Source organism: Notolabrus celidotus, chromosome 21, assembly GCF_009762535.1.
Source record: "Notolabrus celidotus isolate fNotCel1 chromosome 21, fNotCel1.pri, whole genome shotgun sequence".
Taxonomy (NCBI): Eukaryota; Metazoa; Chordata; class Actinopteri; order Labriformes; family Labridae; genus Notolabrus; species Notolabrus celidotus.
This window is the reverse complement of record NC_048292.1, coordinates 5,594,335-5,617,889: the sequence shown is the minus strand read 5'-3', so window position 1 is coordinate 5,617,889 and position 23,555 is coordinate 5,594,335. Positions and strand designations below refer to the sequence as shown.

Below are 23,555 nucleotides of genomic sequence, written 5' to 3'. Positions count from 1 at the left end.
AGAATGAGCCAATCGGAAGAGAGAGTCCCGAAGGATCCAAGTAAAACAATATATCTTTCTACATCTATTAGGGCATTCAATCATACATTGTCTCAATCACATGTTTATGAAAACAAAACAAACAGTTTTAATGTCCATATTAATGATGTAATGCAGATATGAACGTCTTTGATTTGATGTTAAAAGGAATTTGTGTCAATTAGACATTGAGGCTATTAGAGGTGTGAAAAAATATGAATACAGCAATATATATCGCGATACTTTGACCTCCAATATTATATTTTTGTTATAATAAAAAATTACATTTTAGCCAAGTTGGAACTAAAATACAACTTCAGTATTTCCATAACAATAAAGTGGAAAAGTTGTTTTCAAGGAAATAGTTTTGACTTAATTTTTCCTTTCAATTTTGAGTAATATTGTGTGATTTACATTTACACCATCTCTAATTTTTTCTTAGTTGACTGTGTAGAATATCGCAATATATCACAATATTGTGATATCGTGGTATATCGTGCTATATCGTATCGTGACCCAAGTATCGTGATGCGTATCGTATCGTGAGGTTCTTGGTAATACTCACCCCTAAAGGCTATCACGGTTAATGCGCCCTTTTTCTCTCTCTACAGCTCGTCTCAGCTGCACGTCTTGTTCTTCTCTGTCTCTACTGACAGACGGTGTAGCGCCCCCTGCTGAGTGTAACGGGTATACTTGGTAATAAGTAAATGAAAGAGCGCAGATTTAGCCTAACTAACGGTTAAAATGCACGCCCATAGAGTGGGCAGCCTGGGTTCGATATCCTGAATGCCTTTCCTGCACTCTCTCGTGGTTTCCTTCCCTATCCACTGACCTCTCCTTTATCAATGAAGGTGTAAAACCCCAAAAATGTAACTTACATTTTTTTTTTTAATTAAAGAAAAAAAAAAGGCAAAGAAAATTACTTTTATCGTTGCTATATCAGGTAAAACTTCATTATTGGAATAATAAATAACAAAACTGTCCCTCTGTCTGGCTGATATATACATGTTGTGCATCCATAACAAATATCTACTGAATTACTTCTCTTTATAGAGCTAACTCTGTCTACACCTGAATACCTATATATCCAATGTATGTATATCTCTATGTGTGTTACTTTCATTCACAATTCACTAAACTAAATCTATTGAAGGATCTTCCTCCTCGGTGTAGATCAAAATTCAGATGTATGATTGTAGAGTTTCTCATGATGTGGTTAAACTGAACACTTAAAAGCTGCCTGTGTGGAGGTGAGAGAGTTGTTGTGACACCTGTTTTCCATGTTCAGCATTTTAATGAAGAACACACACTCACATCAGCTCAGAACGAACCTGTGAGTGTTGATGAGACGTTTTTCCGGTTTTTCATGCAAAGCAACACGTTAGCCGTCTTAAGCTGACACGAGCTCATTTGAATCCCTGCTGAGCTGTTCTGCTTTTTAGCCGTCCAGGCTTGTGTCTGATTTGAATCCTGCAGCTGTTCTTGATAACAGGAGAAACTATGAGTGGCGTTACAATCAGCCTTAAGTTCAGTGATGAAGAACAGGAAACAACAAATTTGTTTGCATTAGGGATGTACATTTTAAGTATTTTCCGTGATCTATTTTTGGAAATGTTAACATCAATTATCGATTAATTGATAAAAAAAAACAACATTATTATTCTTACGTCAAAAACAAGGCCAAATACGTTGTTTTCGCCCTAAATTTTATTTTCTACAGCAACATAATGCATATCACTGACGGGATTGAAGAATATCAACGATCAGGCTCATTAAAATATTCTCCGCGGACATAATCTTATAAAGTGAAGGCTGAGACTACTAACAGAAAAGTACTTCAGACTCACAGTGTCCAGTTTTCTGTCTACTCGTTCTTATTGAGAAAAATAATCATGTGTATTCGGTCAGGTGTCAGCCAGGAGCGCAACCGGGTCATAATCAGTCCCGCTGGGGAAAAGCCGAGACGGCTCTGATGTTGCTGGTCTGCAAACGTAGCGTACCAGAATTTCCCACCTGTCTGTTGCCTTCGTATCCAAAGGTGGGAAATATCCTGTTTAAAGCTGTCAACCTTTGTGTCCGTGTTGTTGTTGGCAGCAGTTTTGTATTGATCCTCTTTTAAAAAGCGCACGTGGAGACCTGACGCACAGCCGCAGCCCCCAGCTGAGCGTCTCCACTGTGCGCAACACCTTTAAACAGCTGATTCACATCGAAACATGCTTTAAACTTAAAACACCTCCCTGATAGATGAGTGTAATATGAGACCACATGATGTTTGTTCCACGTGACGGAAAATTGATAACAAAAATGTGTGTTTGGAGTAATTTCTTAACAATCAATTAATCGATAATCGATTAATTGTGGTCATCCCTAGTTTGCATGTAAACTTATCATCATCTCTTTCTCTTCTGCAGCTTTTCGACCGTGTGCGGGAGGACGACCCCGACTTCCACCAGAAGATCATCCCCATCAGCAGCGAGCTGACGCAGCCCGGCCTCGCCATCAGCCCGGAGGACGTGGAGCGGCTCACCGCCTGCATCAACGTCATCTTCCACTGCGCCGCCACCATCCGCTTTGACGAGCCACTCAAGTAAGAACCCTTCCTTCATAACCAACACACACCAGTCTTTAGTTTGCATCATGTGTCACACACACTGTTCTGGTTTTTGGTGTTTACCTGGACCAAAGGTTTCAGAGGTGGTCTCTGCAGCTGACCAGACTTCACTGATTTAAAGCAAAGAGGAAGAACAGGTCATGAGAGAGAGAGTCTGGATCCTTCTTTACAAAAGAGCCTGAGCACATCCACCCTGATCTGTATCTTCAGGTGGTGTGTTCTGCAGGTGGAGCCTCACTGTGACTGTAATAAGTGATGAACTCCAGCTGACCGGTCTGCATGTGATTAAGACGTTTTAGAGATGTCACCATCGTTTCAGCTTCATCAGCCTGTGAGGTTATTTTTAGATCCAAACATGTGCTCTCTGTAAGTTAATCACAACATGTTCATCATCTCTGTGTCTCTGTCGGTGCGGCCTGAACACACCGTGACTCTGGAGCAGCGAGGATGTTGGACAGTGTGTCATCACTCGTGCTGCAGCCTCGTGCTGCTCTGCTCTTATTGGATCCTGGTGCAGGGCCTGTGTTTTATATATAATGTGACCTAGTTATTATTTTCTTCTGTGGATGATGTGCTGGAGCGCGACTCTCTGGCTGATCTGTGCAGGAAGGTTTGTAGTTTAACCAGCGTCTATTTGTAACTATTGAGCATAGTGTGATGTGTGCAGAAGGAGAATGTGCATGCACAAGTAGTGGGCTGCATGGTGGGGCAGTGGGTAGTGCTGCTGCCTCACTGTGAGAAGGTTCCTGGTTCTAATTACCGGTTGGGCAGTTTGCATGTTCTCCCTGTGCATGGGTGGGTTCTTTGGACTCCTCCCACAGTCCAACAACATGCTCACCAGATTAATTGATCACTCTAAATTGTCTGTAGGTGTGGGTGGGTGTGTGTGTGTGAATGGTTCTCTGTCTCGACATGTTTGCCCTGTTAGAGGTCGGCGACCTGGTGAACCCTGCCAAGCATGCAGCCCAAAGTGCTTCTCAAGAGAACAGAGACAGGAAACAACAGAAATGGGTGAAATGATGCAAAACATAATCCTAAAAAATACTTCAAGATAAAATAAAATCAATTCAGTAAAAATAATAGAATAAATTAATACAGTCAAATAAATAAAATCAAATAATTACAGTAAGATTAATAAAATAAAATCAATAGAGTGAAAATAATAGAATAATTGAATACAGTAAAATTAATAAGATATAATAAGTAAAAAAAAAAAAAAAAAACAGTCAAATCAACAAAGTAAAATGAATACAGTAAGAATAACAGAAGAAATGAATACAGTCAATATAATAAAATCAAATAATACAGTTAAAATTATAAAGTCAAATAAATATAGTAAAATTAATAAAATAAATAAATAAATACAGTCAAAATAATCAAATCAATACAGTCACAGTTTTTAAATGAATGAATACAGTTAAATTAATAAAATCAAACAAATACAGTAAAATTGATAAAATGAAATCAATACAGTTAAAAAATAAAATAATACAGTCAAAGTAATAAAATGAAATAAATAAATACTGTAAAATTAATAAGATAAATAAATACAGTCAAATTACAGTAAAAACCCTGCCTTTCACCCAATGTCAGTAGGGATAGGCTCTAGCCCCCCATGACCCTGAATGGGAAAGGGGTTAACAAAATTAAAAAGGATGGATGGATGTCATGCACCAGTTTTCAGCTGTAAACGAGCTCAGTGCATCATGCTAACTGCATGGTAAGAAAGGCTGCAGTGGGTTTCTTACAGACAAGCAGTGTGTGAGCTTTCTTAAATGTTTAATTTAAATGAAACGAAGACGAGGACATTTATAGAGGAGAGTTCTGATCACTCATTCTGTCCTCAGGAGAAATAGAATATGTCTGATTCTGATAATAACTGATACTGTGAAGTTTAGTCGACCTCTAAAGATCACATCAGTCTTTAGTGACGAGTCTGTCACACATAGAGGAAACCCTGAACAAAGACCTACACCCGTCAGAAGATGGCCAAAGATGTTCTGAAGAGAGACTGTAGAGAACATGATTCGTTCTCATGGACTGTAGAAAGTGTCTCCACCATGTCGTCTCAGTGTTGGGTGTTTATCCTGATGAAATGCGTGCCCGTGTGGAGGCAGATGAGTCACGTTTAAAGTGCTTCACCTCAGGTTTGGTGGAGGTGTGTGTTTGGAGGCGGGGACACCTGTTAGGTTCTGAGTGACAGCTCCGTCAGGATAAAGACGCTTCATGCAGCTTCACATTGATCGTTCGGCCTTCACGTCTCTCTCTCTCTCTTTCTCTGCTCCATCAGTGAATCCTCTTCACCTTCACCCGTCCACCTCTCACTCTCATGTTCTCTCCTCCCTCCTCTTCTCCGTGCTCTCTCTCTGTCGTTACTCTTGCGTAGCAGCCTGCTGCCTCGTAAGCAGAGTCGAGGCATAAATCAGACTCGACTCAGTTTACAGTTTCAGACTCAGCAGAGCTGTTCATGCTGACACCTCGGCTGCTCTTTATCCTCTGCAGGTTTTACACACGCTCAGAGGATTTACTCTGTTAGAGAACACCAGGATGTTCCTCTGGTTCTTCATCAGCTCTGTAACAACAACAATGTTTCCCACATGCAGAGACAGAGGCTTTCTTTTAAACCCAAACTGAAGTTGGACTGTTTATTCTCAGACTCTTTGGACTGAATTCTCCTTCCAAAAGTTTTTAAAATCCCTGCAGACACACATACAACTTCTGCAAAAGATGTTTGCAGCAAAAATAAATAAGTAATAAAGTAGTTTTAATCTTTAATTTAAATGTTTAAAGTGGAGTTTTCTGTTTTTCAAAGGCAGGGCTTCTTTAAAAGTATCATCCTAGTTCTGCAGGACTCGCCAGAGTTTGTTGGAAGAGAGAAGGGAAGTTTTCAAACTAACCATCAAATAATCTGTACTTTAGCTGCTTAAAAAAAATCCATAAACAGTCACAAAATGTCAGATTAGATTAAAAAAGACCATTAAAATGTATTTAAGTCTCAAATAAGGACTTGAACTTGACTGTAAACACCTCCAGCTCTTTCCATTGTAACAAAGTGAATCCTAAATACCACCAGGAGCTGACATACTGCACTGGTCGTACTTTACACAGCGTCAGTGTGGGATAACATTGTATTAAACATCCTCTTCATCAGGGTTTGAATAATAAAATATGTCTGGGTGAAGAAATAGTTCAAAGACTAAATTAAGACACTGAATTTAACTCATAAAGTTGTTTTTCTTGAAAGTGTCTGTTGGTCTGTAGATGAAGAAATCAGAGTAAATATCAGATTAAACATGCAGTATATCCTCACAGATTTAAACTGAAGTACTGACGTAGATTTCAGGGATCTCTCATTATTTAAAACCGCAGAAACCAGAGGCTCAGTCCGTCTGCATCACAGACAGATTTTGAGTTCAGCATCACGAGAGGAGATGTGTAAATCCGGACGCACAGAGCGGGAGCAGTTCTCTCTTATCCCCCTGTGTCGGTTCATATTGACCCTCAGCTCCTCTCCCTGCGGCCTCGGGCTCGTCGGCTCGGTAAGCTGCTGCTCTCTGCTCCTGAGCCGACTCACGTCCACCGCTGGAGGCAGGTTAACACAGAGGTGGAGAGGCGGAGAGGGAATCTGAGGGGATGTGTGTGTGGTGGCACGGCAGGTCAGAGCAGCTGGAGGAATTTTCCCCCTCGGTTATTTAAGGAGACAGTTTTATCTGTAGTGTTTCTGTTTCCGGTGTATCAAACTGTAGTCCTGTCGTTGTTGATGAGGTTTGAGACAGTCAGTCCAGAGAGTCAGAACATGTTTAGAACAGCACATTAATAGTCAAAAGTAAAGCTTGTTTCTTCCTGATGCTCATCTTTAGGGACACAAAGAGAAGTCAGCTGATTAATCAATCATCAATCAATCAGACTTTATTTATAAAGCGCTTTTCATACAATGACATTGTAACAGTTACTGAACGAACTGAGGGAACACTCATGATATCTTAATGAGGTCAAATAAGATGTTCAAACTCAATACAGGAAATGAATCTCACCAAAATAAAATACATTTCTAAGATAATAAAATACTAAAATATTAAACCATTAAAATAAAATAAAATGCTATACTTCTAAATAAATAAATAAAATAAATGACTAAAAGTTGAACTACGTAATAAATTAATCAATTAATTAACTAATTATGTAAGGTGAAATAAAACTGTTATAAGAAGAAAATAAGATTAAAACAAGTTAAAGGAGATTAATGCCAACTCTTCAGATAATCAACTCATAGTTTCAGTCATTTGTCTTTTAAAAACTCTTCTGCATATAAGCTTCCTTTTTATTATATTATTTTTATTACAATAAAATAAAATTTTAACTAATATTTAATTTGTATTATTATATTAATTGTTTTAACAACATCAATTCTTCTTATTTATTTAGTTGTGTATTTATATCTTGTATTTATCTGATCTTTTTAACTGTGACTGATTTTAAATTTTGCTTTCTACCCTTACATATTTTATCAATTTCATTGTATTGATTTGATTTTATTAATTTCATTGTATTTTTTTTATTTTACTAATTTTACTGTATTGATTGTATTTTGTGAATTTAACTCTATTGTTTCTTTTTTTTTATTAATTTCACTGAATTTTTTTTATTTTGATTAATTCCATTATATTTATTGTATTTATTTCATTTTATTAATTGTACTGTATATGTTTTATGTTATTCATTTTACTGTATTAATTTTATTTCATTGTATTTTATTTCATTTTATTAATTGTATTATAGATTTTATTTATTTATATTACAATATTGATTTGATTTTATTAATTTTAATGTTTTTTTAATTAATTTGACTTGATTTATTATTTTTTATCTTCAAGATTTTTTTATGATTATATCTTTTTTTATTTTACCCATTTCTGCAGGGATTCTTTGTGAAGCCCTTTTGGCAGCATGTATGTATGTATGAAAGATTCTATATAAGATGCTGTTACTGCAGCGTCCAGGTCATCACTTCATCTTGACACCTCCCACGAGCAGCAGCCTCAGACATTAAAATAAGTTCCTAGAGTTTGTCTGTGTAATCTACAGAAGCAGACCAGACCATCAGCAAAAACACTGAGACATCAGTTAAATTCAATCTGCTTCATAACCTTTCAAAACTGCTCACTGGAGCTTTAAGATAAAAACTTCAGGGTTGCAGCAGCATTAAAAAAACGTGCCAAAAATGCCATCAGCAAAAACTGATGCCTGAGGTAGTTCCATACTTCATCACAGTAATGCAAGGAAAGCAAATTTGAGTCATTTAATGAGTTCATTCATCAAACTCAAACTCAAACATGAGCTGATGTGTTGTTTTTTCTTTACTTTACAATATCCATTACAATAAAATGTTGGCATTCAGGGATGACAGCGATGAATAAATGTGATTAACAGCCTCAGCTCTGACTGACTGTCGTTCTATCATCCCTCTGAATTATAGTTTCCTGCTACCTCCGACCATTCCTCCCAAGAGCATCCTCTGATTCCTTTCCTTTCCTCCTCTCCTCATTTAGACGAATGCAGCCTGTCATTAGAAACACTTGGTTTAATGCAAACGGACCAGAACAGCAGAGACAGTTAGTCAGAAGGTCGGAGCCGTAAATCTTCCTCTGACAGCTTTAAGTTGGAAGAACATCCGGTTAATTGTGCGTCCACAGAAGTGTTTGCTGAAGAGCTCACGGCTGGATGAGCAGAAAACGACGAGGCCATTGTATCTGTGAGGAGAGCAGATGTTTGCTCTGTTTCTCCTCTTCCCTCTCCCTCTCTCTCTCTCTCTCTCTCCTCTTCCCTCGCTCCTGTTTGGTGTCATGTCTCCGGCTTATTATCATGTTCTGTAAATTCCTGCTGGTCTGCACATTCCTGTTTGAAAGCGGCTCTCAGCAAACAGACGCTCTCACATGCAAATTCTCAAACAGCGATATGAGCAGCCTCAAAGCCTTTTTCCCTGCACACATTTAATCTCAAACACACACACACACACACACACACACACTCACACACACACTGTTTGACTGTGTATCCCTCTCTCTCTCTCTCTCCTCTCCTGCAGACACGCCCTGCAGCTGAATGTGATCGCCACGCAGCAGCTCCTCGGCCTGGCCCAGCAGATGAACCACCTCGAGGCCTTCATTCACATCTCCACCGCCTATGCAAACTGCAACCGCAAGCACATCGATGAGGTCATCTACCCGCCACCCGTCGAGCCCAAGAAACTCATCGAATCTCTCGAGTGAGTGTGTCTGAGAGAGTGGGTGGGGGGCTGGTCCTTCTGAGCCCTGAGGATGTGGAATATGACGAGCAGACACAGTTTTCCTAAAGGCCGTAAAAAACTTTATAAAGAATAATACTCAAACCTGCAGAGTACGTTACTTTGGTGTAGTTTGGCTAGTTTCACTAAACGTGAGCTACGTGTCCGGCTGTGGGAAAGCGTGGATTCTCTTAGTGTTTTTAAAAGATCTCCACACGACAGAGGGATTAATATATCAGGCTTTGGCTGCAGATATAACTCAGTGATGGTTTGGCCGTGCACATGAGAGAAAATCATCAAAGAAGAAACTGATCCAAAAACTATTAGTGCTCAAATGAATGTGGAGGAGACATTTATGAAACATCTTTCAGTCTAATGAAGGAAATTAAATCATAACACAGCGCAAAGTGTCGACTAAGACTGAATAAAGTGTTAATGTACGCTTGTAAGCTTTAAGTGAAAGTATTCTACATTAATGGTGCAGTGTGTAGTTAGCAGCATTTAGCAGAACAGATTTGGTGGAAATGGGATATTTTATTTATAAGTATGTTAAGATTAGTATATAATCACTGATATAAAACTATACTTTTCTTTTTTAAAACGTGGAATAAGTATGTATATTACCATAAGGAGTGGGTAGCATCACGATGGCTGCCATCATGAACCACCGAAGGACAAGAAGAGAGAGCAGTTGTTGTTAAAGGAGAAGAAGAGAGAGCGGTTGTCGTTGAAGGAGAAGAAGAGAGAGCGGTTGCTGTTGAAGGAGTAGAAAAGAGAGTGGTTGTTGTTGGAGGAGAGAGAGGGGATTTTGTTGTTGAAGGAGAAGGAGAGAGCGGTTGTTGTTGAAGGAGAAGAAAAGAGAGTAGTTGTTGTAGGAGAAGAAAAGAGAGTAGTTGTTGTTGTAGGAGAAGAAGAGAGAGCGGTTGTTGAAGGAGAAGAAGAGAGAGTGGTTGTTGTTGAAGGAGAGAGGAGATTTTGTTGTTGAAGGAGAAGGAGAGAGAGCGGTTGTTGTTGAAGGAGAAGAAAAGAGAGCGGTTGTTGTTGAAGGAGAAGAAGAGAGAGCGGTTGTTGTTGAAGGAGAAGAAGAGAGAGCGGTTGTTGTTGAAGGAGAGAGAGGAGATTTTGTTGTTGAAGGAGAAAGAGAGAGCGGTTGTTGTTGAAGGAGAAGAAAAGAGAGCGGTTGTTGTTGAAGGAGAAGAAGAGAGAGCGGTCATTGTTGTTGTTGTTGAAGGAGAAGAAGAGAGAGTCATGTTTCTGTCCGTTCTGAGCTTGAACTGTATTAAAAGATGGACGGTACAACAACTTGCCAAAAAGTGAAGCCAATAAATTCAGAGCTCTCTCCTCCTTGTTAACTGATGTGATAAGGCTCTGCCCGTAGCTTGGCTCCAAATACGTGACCAGTGTAACTAGTCAGCTCCTATCAAGGAGGTTTTTGGCTTCACTTTTTTTGCTTCACTGAGATGGAGGTCCATATTTTTATACAGTCAGTGGATCAGTCTTATTTTAAATCTTAATCATGTCTTTACAGAATGGAGCTTCAAAATATTTGAATAATATCTGTTATGATGTATTACTCCCCTAAACACACCAAAGGGTCAAAGGTCGCCAGGAAATACATCCATAAATGTCCCAATTTGTGCAAAAAGTCAGTCTTTCTCAATTCTGCTGCAGACGACCTTTATTTTGGAGGACCTGAAGTTTGGCACACAGTAGTCATGTAACCACTCAAACTAATTATCACACCCCCTCGCTGCACCTATCACTGACCTCTGACATGGTCCATCCTCCACACACACCTCCCACTGTTCAGAGTGACGCAGCTGCTCAGAGAAGACGTCTCCGTATCCCCTCCGCCTTATTCTGCCTCTCTAACACTGAGCTCTTTGTTTCTTTCTTTCTTTCTCTCCGTCCTCAGGTGGATGGACGACGGCATCGTGCGTGACATCACACCGCGGCTCATCGGCGACCGACCCAACACGTACACCTACACCAAAGCTCTGGGTGAGTACGTGGTGCAGCAGGAGCAGGACAAGCTGAACATCGCCATCATCAGACCCTCCATCGTGGGAGCCAGCTGGCAGGAGCCGTTCCCCGTGAGTCAACCTGAGCGCCGCTACACACCTGAGTTAAATCTGCTGTCACGGATCATCCTCGTAAACAAGTTCAGACCTCATTCAGTGCCTCCTCATGTGTCCACCTGTGACAGTAACACAATCAGCGGCGAGGTATTGATGAATGTAATCCCGCGGAGGTCAGCATCACTGCGGCATGGGTTTAATCTTAATTGGCGCAGGATTACAGCAAAGTGGTTAATATCTGGTCTGACGAGACGAGGCATGGCTGGGAGGGTTGAGGGTGCAGAAGAGGACAGAAATGGGACACGGGGAGCAGATTTACACTGACACTCTGAATGTCACATCACAGGGTGAGGAGTGCAGAGAAGTTCATGGAGAGGCTGCTCTGACATTTCACTACAGCTGGGATTAAGCTGTTTTCAGTCAGGCTGTGGTGTAATATTTATACTGCACATAACTGAGGACGCACGTCATTCTGCAATAAGCTGAGAAAACATTATGTTGTGAGCCACTTCGGTCTCATCTCATATAAACACCCATCAGTCACTGGGTGTTGGTTTCAGGCCTGTTTCCCCGTCTTGGTGGTTTTTTCCCTCAGGACTTCATCGTAGTTTTGGTAATCATGAGATCCAGACAGATTAGAGCTTCCTCCTGAATGTTTGGGGACCGTCCTGTGAAGCCGGGGCCTTCAGAGATTCACTCATATTCTTGCATACCAGCAGACAAACACAGGAAAGAGCTTGTTTGTGCGGCATCAGGAAATGTAGGCCTTGTTTGTGCGCTCTGGGACTCGGTCTGACGGCGGCTCCTGGCTCCGTGCTCGGCCTGGCAGCGACTCTTCAAACGGCCTCGCTCACGCTTGGCCATGCAATCGCTCTGGCAGCTCGTGCCAGTAGGCGCTGTGAGGCGAGGGAAGAGGGAAGAGGGAAGAGGGGGGAGGGGACTGCCTATTTATATGTGTGTGTTTATGTGTTTACAACCACAATATGCATCCAGATCGGTCAGATCTGAACTCTATACCCTCTGATATCCAAATATGTGATGCAAAGATGGATCATGGATTGATCTTTGTGACATACTGTGCGGCTGAAACACCTCTGGCCTGTGTGTTTCCTGTTATCTGCCTCAGAGTGTGTTATCATTAGACCCAGGACAGGACCACATAATGGCTCTCTGCAGCCCCACACACAGCCAGCTGCAGCAGTCTATAACCAGTGCTTTCATCCATTTTTAATGGACTCTAATTGAAGTCGACAATCACTGCGACCCGGCCTCTTCTGTTCTCCCACCATAGGAAGCAACATGACCCCGAGCGGCTGAGTCAAAGCTCATAAACACACAAAAACCCACACACGTGTTTGGATCTATAGCTTAATGTCGTATCTGTTTCGTCTCTGTGGATTAACCGGGTCTGTACTCTCACACCTTTAGGGCTGGATCGACAACTTCAACGGGCCCAGTGGAGTCTTTATAGCAGTAAGTCTGGGTGTCACCCTTCAAAATAAAAGCTTTTTAACACACACAGAGAAAGGTAGGAGGTCTTATGTGTGTGTCGTTGTGTGGTCAGGCTGGAAAGGGGATCTTGCGTACGATGAAGGCGAACAACGACGCTGTGGCCGATCTGATCCCCGTGGATATGGTCATTAACCTCACAGTAGCTGCAGGCTGGTACACGGCTGTACACAGGTGAGTGATAGAGGACTTTTATTTTGAAATGTGACAAACTGGAAGTTAAGTCTTAAAGCTTTTGTTTCACAGATCCTCACGTCTGTCATTAAACAGAAGGACAGATGGTCTGTTTCCTCTGTGCGCTCCAGCAGAGAGAGTAACTGTGGATTTTTCAACCAAACAGGCTGTGAAGTTGGAAAAATCCGGCCTTTTAATTCATGGCAGATACATTTGAAAGGATTGTTTCATTACACAAGACCAGATCAGGATTCATTTCTAACCTGTTTAATAGATTAATTTATGAATGATGAAAACATGAAGCAGAAAGGTCACTCTTCTTTTACAGGGGCAGATCAAGAGAGGGGGCAAGGGGCTTTATCCCACTTTGAACTGGGTTTGGCCACCTCAGGGGCCACCCCAAAACCCTTAACAATGATTGGCTATTGGAGGCGGGATTTATGAAATCAGTTGTTCAGGCTTCTGTTTGCTAACTTTGCATCTTAACGTAGCAGCATGATCCATTTTTAAGTTCTTAGAACTGCGACTTTAAAAAATACATCTTTTAAAGTCTCTGAAGAATTAAAGCTCCTGTGAGGAACACTGAGTTTGTATTGATTTTGGCGCCCCCTCTGGTCAAATATAAGTAGTGTTTTTTGTTTTGTTTTTTAAAGTTATATTTTTGGGCTTTTTGCCTTTATGATAGGATAGCTGAAGAGACAGGAAATGTGGGGAGTGGAGAGTGGGGGTGGACATGCAGTACATGGTGTCAGTCTGGAGTTGAACCGGCAACATCTGCGACGAGGACTATAGGCTCTGAATGTGGGTTGCTTAGACCGCTAGGCCACAAGGGCCCCATCTTTTTTTTCTTTAAGTTATATTTTTGGTCTTTTTCACCTTTTAATGGACAGGACCGCTGAAGAGAGACAGGAAATGTGGGGAGTAGAGAGTGGGGGAAGACATGCAGTAAATTGTCCTGGCTGGAATCGAACCGGCAACCTCTGCGACGAAGACTATAGCCTCTGAATGGGGGTTGCTTAGACCGCTAGGCCACAAGGGCCCCATCTTTTCTTTTTTTTAAAGTTATATTTTGGGGCTTTTTGCCTTTATGATAGGACAGCTGAAGATAGACAGGAAATTTGGGGGCTAGAGAGTGGGGAAGAGATGCAGTGCATTGTGGCAGTCTGGAGTCAAACCAGTAACCTCTGCGATGAGGACTACAGCCTCTATACGTGGGGCGCTTAGACCACCAGCGCCCCATAAGTAGTGTTACCCTGCTTTATTTCACAAGTCAAACCGTCATCACTGTGAACCTTTACCATGAAAACACAGAGGCTTTTTCTGCGGTGTGATCTTTATCACCATTTTCTGACACCTACCCTGCACTAATGTGCTGCATAGAAATAACCACTGTGTTTACTGATACTCTAGTTTTAATTTTGAGGTCATGTAGAGGCATCGATGTTAATTTCAGTCTGTTTCATAACCAGTGAAAAACTCCTCACAGGAGCTTTAAGTAAAGGTCACCAGCAGGTGCAAAACGAGCAGCTGGAGATTAACTTCAGCAGTTACATCAAATCAAAGCTGCAACAGAGCAAGAGTTACCAAGCCGGCCTGATGGAGGTTAGACAAGAGTCCTCATGGTGCGAGGAAGCAGGTCAGACTTTACTTCTTCAAGGCCTGGAGAGAAGTCTGCCTGAGCTGGATCCTGTTACTCATGCTGAAGTGAATGTGAAGGAAGAGACCAGTACACATGGGGGTTCAGGTCTTATCTTACAAATGTTTTAATGCATTAAATCTGACTCTATGATATGACTGTATCAGTGTTCATGTCCCTGACAACCTGTACTTATTTTCAGAAGGAAAACAGACAAAGAGCAAAATAAAAGTTAAGTATTTCAGAGGTGAATCCCTCAGTTTCTCAGTCTGTATCTATGTTCAGTATCCTGTTAGCACTCTTTGAAGGTCTGCATGTGGTGTCTGCACCTGTTGTACATAGGTCTGAATGTATCATCAGTCTTTTAGCTCTGTAGTCTCATAGTTTAGACCGTAGAGACTCGTGTTTTTATTGGCATCATGACGACTCTCCTCTCTCACTTCCCTGCAGGCCTAAAACAGCGCTGGTGTACAACTGTACAACAGGCGGCATCAACCCGTTCCACTGGGGAGAGATCGGTATGTACACACTTTCTTGTTTTCGCCTAAAGGAAAGAGAAACCTGTGACTTGCAGGTGGATGCTCATAGAGCCTCCTTTTGTCTGCGCCTGCCGGCTTCCCACAACACCATCGCCCCGGTTTACGTTCATCATCACAAATCAATGCTCCTGTGTTGTGACATAATGTCCCTGTGATGGAGGCAGACTGTTGTTTGTGGTCGGAGCGGTTGTGGAGAGAGTCTGCCACCTGCTGGTCGGAGGCAGAAGATGTGTTTAAGTGTTCAGACAGGATTTAGTCTCTCTAACGTGAGTGTTCACTCCTCTAAGAGCTCTGATGGAACTTTAAGTGAAACGAGATCAAAGACGTACGAATGTTTGGAGCATCAAAGCACGTTTGGAACATGTTCACAGCTGTTACTGTGTTTCATCTATCTTTGCCTTTACTGCTTTTACCCTCAAGCTGAGATATGATCCTGATTTTACAGTTTAATGCAGCACTGATTTATTCCTGTTCTTGTTTGAAGATGCAGAAGTAGACTTGCTAAGTTGTGTCTTTAACATTGAGGAGCATGTACACCTCTGAATGGATAGAATTTGGTGCAGACGTTCATGGTCACAAGAGGATGAATCCTGTTAACTTTGGTGTTATTGTCATGTATCATTTAGTACGAGCAGCAGGCTGAAGTTGCTGTATCTAGAAATACATCCAGAAAACAATTAGACAATCAGAGATGAGCTTTGGACACAGTTCATGGTCCCAAGAGGATGAACCCAAATGACATTGGTTACCTTGGAGCCTCTCTTATTTGTCCGGGCGCTGGTGGTCTAGCAGTCTAAGCGGCCCATGCAAAGATGCTATAGTCCTTGTTTCAGAGGTTGCCTGTTAAACTCATGGTGTGTCGGCTATTTGCTGCATGTCTTCCCCCCACTCTCTACTCCACAGATTTCCTGTCTCTCTTAAGCTGTCCTGTCAATAAAGGCAAAAAGCCAAAAAATACACCTTAAAAAGAAATTGTAAAAATAAAAAGGTTGGCTTTGTCTGAGAAATTTAAAGCTGCTGTTGGTAAGAATGGTGTAAAAAAAGTTACTTTTTTCTGCTGGGTTTGGAGAAAAGGTCATAATGCCTTTGTATCAAGCAATGTTATTATTCCCCTCATTCCCATTATGACGGACCAATCATAGCTAATCTCTAATCCTCTGTCCTGATTGGTTAAGGGGCGGCCCCTACTATGTCCTCCGATCATGTTATGAGTCCGGCACTATCATGACTGCACACGCCGATCTGTGTTGGGGGGCTAAGAGGAAATCTGGTTGGGAGGGATAGTGTTGACATTTGAAGTCCCTCTCTCTGAACAGATGTTAACTGTGTGACTACCAACAGCAGCTTTAAGTATCAACATTATAATGAAATGTTGCAACTATGGTGATCTTCTTATCAGGACTGTTCTGAAGAGACTTCTTTAAAAATCTTCAAACAGAAACTTAAAATTCCAACTATCTGACCAGTCTAAATCAGAAAGCTCTCAGAGAACAGTCAAACTGAGCAGAGTTTATTCACACGGCTAAACTCAGGATCAAAGAGTCTGCAGGTAAAATAGGTCAAACTGGTTTGCAGAGTGTTGCTAACACTAGCAGAGCTAGCACCACCAGCCTTCAGTCCTCCTTGCAGGTTAATGTCCACATGCCTGTGCTGGTTACTAAATTTAAAAGGCACTCAGAATAGTCATACTTTTTAATACACTTGAATTAAACTACATTCAGGTTTGATTATCGTAACACTTAAATGTGTGTTGTATTTAAGTTGAAATTCATTGGTGCTCTGAGTGTTTGTGTAGAAATGAGTTCTGACTCTGAGGTCATGACCTCAATCAGAGGGAAGCGGTCTCTGTTTCTGTCCCGTGGTCGTCACACTCTGTGGCTTCAGAGACTCTGTGACTGTCAGAGAGCCTCCTCACCTTGTTTCCTCTCATATCAGCAAACACACTCTCCCTTCACCGAGGGAATGACTACCAGATGGCTCGTGGCAGGATTAGGTCTCATCACTGAAACTCACGGTTATGAAAGCGTGCCTCTAATCTCACCATCACCAGTGAGAGAGAGTGGAGATAAAGCTAATCTGAAACCTGAGGGTGAAAATATGAAATTCAAAAGATGGAAGGTCGGAGGAAATCAAGGTTAGCGGCGACTCTCCAAACCGGTCTGCGAGGGGCCAGACTACAGCCGGCTGTCACTCCAGATCTGCTCATCTCGGGGCCCCTGCGAACCGCCATATAGCTGTTTCCATGGAAACTAACTGGTGCAAGGCCTAGTTAGCATGCTGTGTGATGTAATGTCTGTAGTCACATGGCTGCTCTCTGTATCCCTGTATGGCTGCTGCTGTTAGAGAAGGAGGAGGAGGATGCTGAGAGGAGGTGGGGTGAGGGGGAGGGCCGGCTGTGCTGCCCGGCGGGGGAAGTCGCTGTGCGGCTGTTCTTTCAGCCTCATATTCCCCCGATGGCCAAAGCTGGAAATCATGTTATGATTAAGGCCAGCCACGGTTCCTGGAAGTCCTGATCCGTGTAGAGAAACTGCAATCTGTGTTCACTGTTTGGGACAACACGGCTCTCTTAAACTGCTTTAGAGGAAGTGTGAGATCCAGACTGGGACTTACGTCAAAATAATTCTTTCAAATTTACCCTGACATTATACTAACAGAGCAGAGAATACATTATATATAATTATATATAGATACAATAATTAGTGAGTGAGAGTCTCAGGCTGTTTTACAAACTTCTGTCAGCTGCGTGAATAAAAAGAGTTGCACACTGACAGTCCTTACACCGTTTTTTGTTTTTTGTTTGTTATATTTTTGGGGCATTTTGGCCTTTAATGGACAGGACAGCTGATGAGAGACAGGAAATGTGGGGAGTAGAGAGTGGGGGAAGAGATGCAGCAACTGGTCGAGGCTGGAATTGAACCTGCAGCCTCTGCGACAAGGGCTACAGCCTCTGTATATGTGGCGCACTTAGACCGCTAGGCCAATGGCGCCCCAGTCCTTACACTGTCTTTACAACATAAACAAAAGTATTACATGTTTTATTAGTTATTAGATATTTGTTCATATTACCTTCGATAGTCAGCGATATTTCATCACCTTCCAGGCTGTGATTGGTCAGAGTTTAAACACTTGAAATATGTGCAAAGAAAGCTACTTGCAGCCACCTTGGCGACCCCTTGGATCCGCCCCTGCTACCATAGTCAGAACAAGCGGCAACCTCCAGTCTTAAAATATGAAGCCCATGCAGGAATGTTATAAACTGCAGTTTATTGAGCGTCCACTAAAGGCTAACTGCAGAAATACAGGAAACCACATACACACCCATTCAGAGAAGACGATCTTTGCAGCATTGATAAACATGTTTACAGCCTGGTTCAGAAAACGGCTTGGGTCTACGTTGCTAATTTCTCTATCGGCACACACTGTACGGGGGGGGGGGGGGATTTATTTTCTAGATATTAAGATAAGAAGGCTCAAACTCACACTAAGTTCGGTTGAGTTCAGCATTACCATAAGGCTCCGCCGACGATTGGCTTCAAAACAGCGCTCAGGAACAGATGGGTGACATCACGAATACTACGTCCATTATTTATACAGTCTAAGAGCCAGAATCATCTGAGACCATCCGGCTCATTGCGCACACTGCTACACGAAACAGAGGTGATATTTTAATCAGCATTACAAGCTCAAACACAAGCTCAAACAGCTATATTTGCACTTTGCGCAATTTAACCACATGTTGCCACACACCCTGACTTCAGCTAACCCTAACCCTGATGAATCAAAGACAACGAATGGATAACCTTGTGCAACAGAAGGCGCATGTTTTTACAGCCGGCATAGACTTTCCTCTTTATCTTAAAGTCAGATCACCTTCCTGTAAAAGTGTCTTTGAAGGCTGTGAATGACTCGATCAGGAGCTGTGACTTGTTAATGTATCATCATGCAGCACACTTAGCAGACAGATATCTCATATCTGGAGAGTGTGAGTTAAAAGAGAGTCATGTCTGTAGCGTACTTCTTATATTTCACTGATAATCTACATAATGTTTAAGAGCAACAAGCTTCACGATAAAAAAAAACATGGAGGGATGTTATTTCCGGATAGTTGAGGTAAGACATGAAGTTTCAACAACAGGAAGTGGTTGTACCAGCGTTGTGATATCTGTGATTATTGGTTTGGTCTTGAGGTTGCTCAGCTCTGAGGGTTTAAAGTCCTGTTAACTCAAAAGAAGAAACATGAGTTTAATCTGGAGTTAATTCTTGATCTTGATTAAATCTTTGCTCTTATCTCTGACATGAATCCTCTTTTATTTCTAATAAGCCTTCGTATCTGTGCTTTTTGCAGAATACCACGTGATGTCAACCTTCAAGAGAAACCCTCTGGAGCAGGCTTTCCGAAGACCCAACGCCAACATCACCTCCAACTACCTGATCAACCAGTACTGGATCCTGGTCAGCCACAAGTTCCCCGCCCTCATCTACGACCTGTACCTGCGACTGTCGGGACAGAAGCCGCAGTAAGACCCTCGGCTGTCCTTCATACTTAAAAAAATCAACGAAAGCTTGTCCTCCTCTGACTCTCCCGCTCTCTTCTTCTAGGATGATGCGTATCTTTAACCGCCTCCACAAGGCCATCAGCCTGCTGGAGTACTTCAGCAGTCAGGACTGGGAGTGGAACTCTGAGAACCTGAGCATGTTGATGAGCCAGTTAACACCAGAGGACAGGAAGGTCAGTATATCCACGTACACGCCATATACTCTGTGCTTTCACTTTCTTCATAGACCAGAGAGCAAAGATCACTTTAACTTAAAGCTCCAGTGAGGAACTCTCAGGTTGTGTTGATTCTGGCGCCCCCCTGTGGACAAAGTGAAACCAAACCCTCACAGGAGCTCTCACAGCGGCTCATGTAGTCTGGACTGTCTCTGTGACTCTGTAACCTTTGTGTTGTTGGGAGAGAAAGCACCTCAGTCCATCCTTCTGCTCACTTCATTTACAGCCTCAAGGCTTCAATGGTTCCCTCTCGTGGCTTAGACTGGAACTTCACATCAAGGGTTAATTCAGTGGTTTACTCATCTCTCTCTCTCTCTCCTTCCAGACGTTTAACTTTGACGTGCGTCAGCTGAACTGGCCCGAGTACATTGAGAATTACTGCATCGGCACCAAGAAGTACGTCCTGAACGAAGAGATGTCTGACATTCCTGCTGCCAGGCAGCATCTGAGGAAGTAAGTGAACGAGGGAAACCTGGGAGATGTTTGTCCGTTCAGTTATTAAAGGTTTTTAAATCACCGTCAGAGAAAAAGATAAAAGTTAACTAAGATATATCTACATGACTGAAGTCTCAAAATAAATATTATTTTTGTCATTTTGATGCAAATTCAGGAAGGACTTTTTAAGTTTTACAGATTATCCTACTTTTTGTTTACTCTTTAAATAAAACTCTAAAGTCAACATCACATTAAAAACTCATTTTAAGAGAATAAAAACTCAGTAAAGTTTATTGTCATCATAAAACCACTGATACTAAAACCACATTGAAAAGTAAGATTACATTATCATTTAGATTAAAAGAAACCCAACATGAACATTAAGACTCTCTCTCTCTCTCTCTCTCTCTCTTTCTCCCTACGTCTCTCTCCCTTTCGATGTTTATTCAATTCAATTTACACAACTTCATTGGCATAAATGTTAAAACAATATTGCCCAAGCATAAACAAAACTTTCTCTCTCTACCTCTCTCTCTCCTTTACCCCCCTTTTCTTTCTCCCCCTCTCTCTTTTCTCTCTCTCTCTGTCTCTCTCTCTCCCTTTTTCCATCTTCCCCTCTCTCTCTTTCTCTCTCCTTTCCCCACTCTCTCTCCCTTTCTTTGTCTCTCCCACTACTCCCTTATTCTCTCTCGCTCCCTCTCTTTTCTCTCTCCCGCTCTTTCCCCCTCTTTCTTTCTTTCTTCCCCCCTCTCTCCCTCTCTTTTCTCTCTCTCTGTCCCTCTCAGTCTCTCTCGCTCCCTCTCTCTCCTTCCCCCCTTTTCTCTCTCTTTCCCTCTTCCAGGACTCCCTTATTCTCTCTCTCTTGCTCACTCTCTCTCCCTCTTTTTTTTCTCTCCCCCTTTCCCTTTCTCCTTTCCCCTTTTCTCTCTCTCCCTCCCTTTCTCTCTTACATTACTCCCTTATTCTCTCTCACTCCCTCTCTCTCTCCGTTTCTTTTCTCTCTCCCCTTTCTCTCTCTCTCTCTCTCTTTCTGTCTTTCTCTTTCCATCTCCCCCTTTCTCTCAAAATTCAAATTCAAAAAGCTTTATTGGCATGAAAGTTAAGACAATGTTGCCTAAGCATAAACAACATCACATCAAACAACAATATACACAATCACACATCAACAGTTTACAACAGTATATAATATACTCTCCTGAACAGCTTGCTATATATATAAATATATAAATAAATATATTTTCTAAGACATTTTTTTAATCTTCAAATATTATTTAAAAAGTAATAAATAATTATAATATAATCTAAAAATCTCCCTCTCTCTCTCAGACTGAGGAACATCCGTTACACCTTTAACACCCTGCTGGTGATCTTCATCTGGAGGGTTTTCATCGCCCGCTCTCAGATGGCCCGGAACATCTGGTACTTTGTGGTCAGCCTCTGTTTCAAGTTCCTCTCTTACTTCCGCGCGTCCAGCACCTTAACCAACTGAGTCTTCCTCACCGCCTCACACCAGAGACAGCGGCCCCACCTCCGGCCCGTCAGCAGGACACCCGAGACTCTGACCGTCCTCTAAAGACACTCCCAACAACTCTCGCTGTGGCCGAGCGGGACGCCGTTTTTAAAGGTCGTGGGCTGCGGCTGCGGTCGAGTGAAGCGCTCAGACGGGAAAAAAAGAAGAAGCGGTCTTTTAGCCATGAATCATTCGTTTAGTTTGAAATCTGTCATCAGTATCTGCACTGTTCAGCCATCAGACCCGTCCAGAAAAGAAAGTGTTTCATTTTGTACCTTCTGTTTTCTTCTCAAAGTGGCCAATTATATATGCAACAATACGCCTTCTGTGTGACTTCCATTTCCTTCCCCCCCCGTCATCGTCATCGTAGTCGTGTCCATCCTCTTGAATCTCGGTACATTGCCTTGCCTTGTGATGATTTTGTTTCATACTTGAAATGCGGCAGTGCTTCAGCGGAGGACGATTTCTATAAGAATCCTTTGGTTCTCTGTTTTTTACTGTGGGGGGTATCCGGCTCCTCTCTTTCATACGCAGGTGATCGGGAATCTGTATGTCTTGCATTACGTGTATCTACTGCCTTTTTAAGATTACACCCAAACCGTCTCAAGGCCAATCCACAGATTACTGAGACCAGTATTAAAGCGATTGCATCACTACATTTACCGACACGTACAGATCTGCCGTCTGTCCTGCTGCTGAGGTCACAAATGTTAACGTCAACATGTCTTTGTTTGTCTGAATGCTCATCCACTGTTTGCCTGTTTGTACAGCAGTTTGTACTGAAACTAAGTTTACTACTTTTACATCTTTATACTTCGTCAGAGGCTCGTCTGATACGATACATGTGGTAGACCTTGGCAGTGTATTATATATAAATAAGAGTACATCAGAGTCCAGTTTATTTATACAGCCCTGTATCACATACTGTACAGTGACGCCCAAAAGTTCCAGGCCTGTGTTTTAGAAGAAGACGAAATCCACCAGAACACCTGTTGGTCTTTCAGAGACGTTCATCCCTCTGTGTACTGAGCGGCAGGTCGTAATAATGCTGACAGAGGAGGGGATTATTCAACAATAGGAACCTTTAGAAGTCAAAATCCCAAACGGGATCAGATTCTTTAAGGTCCAGAGTTACACGGTGAATCCAGAAGTTTAGATATGAGAGTGAGGGGAAGAAGGTTATCATGGGAGGACAGACAGATTAAGTATTAATAAGAAGTTGAGTTGTTTCTGCATCCATGTGGTCGTAAAGTTTAAGATCTGAAGTAAACACTCTGGAGAAGATTGGCTGATCTTTTATTTTTAACCTTTATTTTACCAGGTAAGTCAATTGAGAACTAGTTCTCATTTACAATAACGACCTTTTAGCTCGTGAAGTTTGTTAAAGATAACAGAGAAGGAATATAATTCATGTTTCAGTAAACATGGGGGTCAGAGGTCAGGGCCAGTCTAATCATGCTCAATTTCTGCTTCCTGTGACCAACATGTAAGTCTGGACCTGAATCCCTAAAGGTTATTAAAGGTCATAAACGAGGTACTGAAGGTCGTTTACCCTCCCCTCTGTACATAGCTGAACTACATATTATTCTTATAAAGTACCAAAAAGTTGTATTTGACTGTTGACTTTCGCTTGGTGAGTCTCCTCAGGACTCCACCTCAGAGCTTCCCTCAGAGTCTACCAAAAGTGTTGAGTGTGAAAGGCCGTCTGATTTTTACTAAACTGTGTACAGTGCTGTTTGTGCTCACGGCTTGACTCCTGACAGATACCAATGCTTAACAGTGATGAGCCTTTACAGGAGGAAAAGGGACAAACTAAATAAATGTTTATGCAAAAGCTCCTGTCTGTGGTGTAGTCGTGGTCTCTTCAAGGTTGGGTGATTCAGGGACACACTGGAGGTGTCACTGAAGAGCTCCGAGTCTGTTTGAGCAGACATTCGATGTTTGAACACAAATGTGACATAATGACGGACTTCATCTTATACTTTCTGATG

General features: G+C 42.0%; 1 protein-coding gene across 4 annotated transcripts in view; it reads left to right on the top strand.

Annotated features, from left to right (window-relative positions):
* The window catches only part of si:dkey-97m3.1 (fatty acyl-CoA reductase 1), a 68,469-nt gene extending 45,066 nt beyond the window's left edge, over positions 1 to 23,403 (top strand). For 2 of the 4 annotated variants that reach the window (XM_034673653.1, XM_034673651.1), the window contains exons 3-13: positions 2,430 to 2,605; positions 8,715 to 8,894; positions 10,828 to 11,005; positions 12,419 to 12,463; positions 12,555 to 12,673; positions 14,512 to 14,541; positions 14,760 to 14,827; positions 19,194 to 19,365; positions 19,448 to 19,577; positions 19,945 to 20,072; positions 21,381 to 23,403. In XM_034673653.1, coding sequence (XP_034529544.1) covers positions 2,430 to 2,605; positions 8,715 to 8,894; positions 10,828 to 11,005; positions 12,419 to 12,463; positions 12,555 to 12,673; positions 14,512 to 14,541; positions 14,760 to 14,827; positions 19,194 to 19,365; positions 19,448 to 19,577; positions 19,945 to 20,072; positions 21,381 to 21,543 — 1,389 coding nt within the window. In that variant the 3' untranslated portion in view covers positions 21,544 to 23,403. The remainder of the gene's footprint in view (positions 1 to 2,429; positions 2,606 to 8,714; positions 8,895 to 10,827; positions 11,006 to 12,418; positions 12,464 to 12,554; positions 12,674 to 14,511; positions 14,542 to 14,759; positions 14,828 to 19,193; positions 19,366 to 19,447; positions 19,578 to 19,944; positions 20,073 to 21,380) is intronic. The other 2 variants (XM_034673654.1, XM_034673652.1) reach the window with 1 other exon arrangement.
* The last annotated feature ends 152 nt before the right edge of the window (positions 23,404 to 23,555 follow it).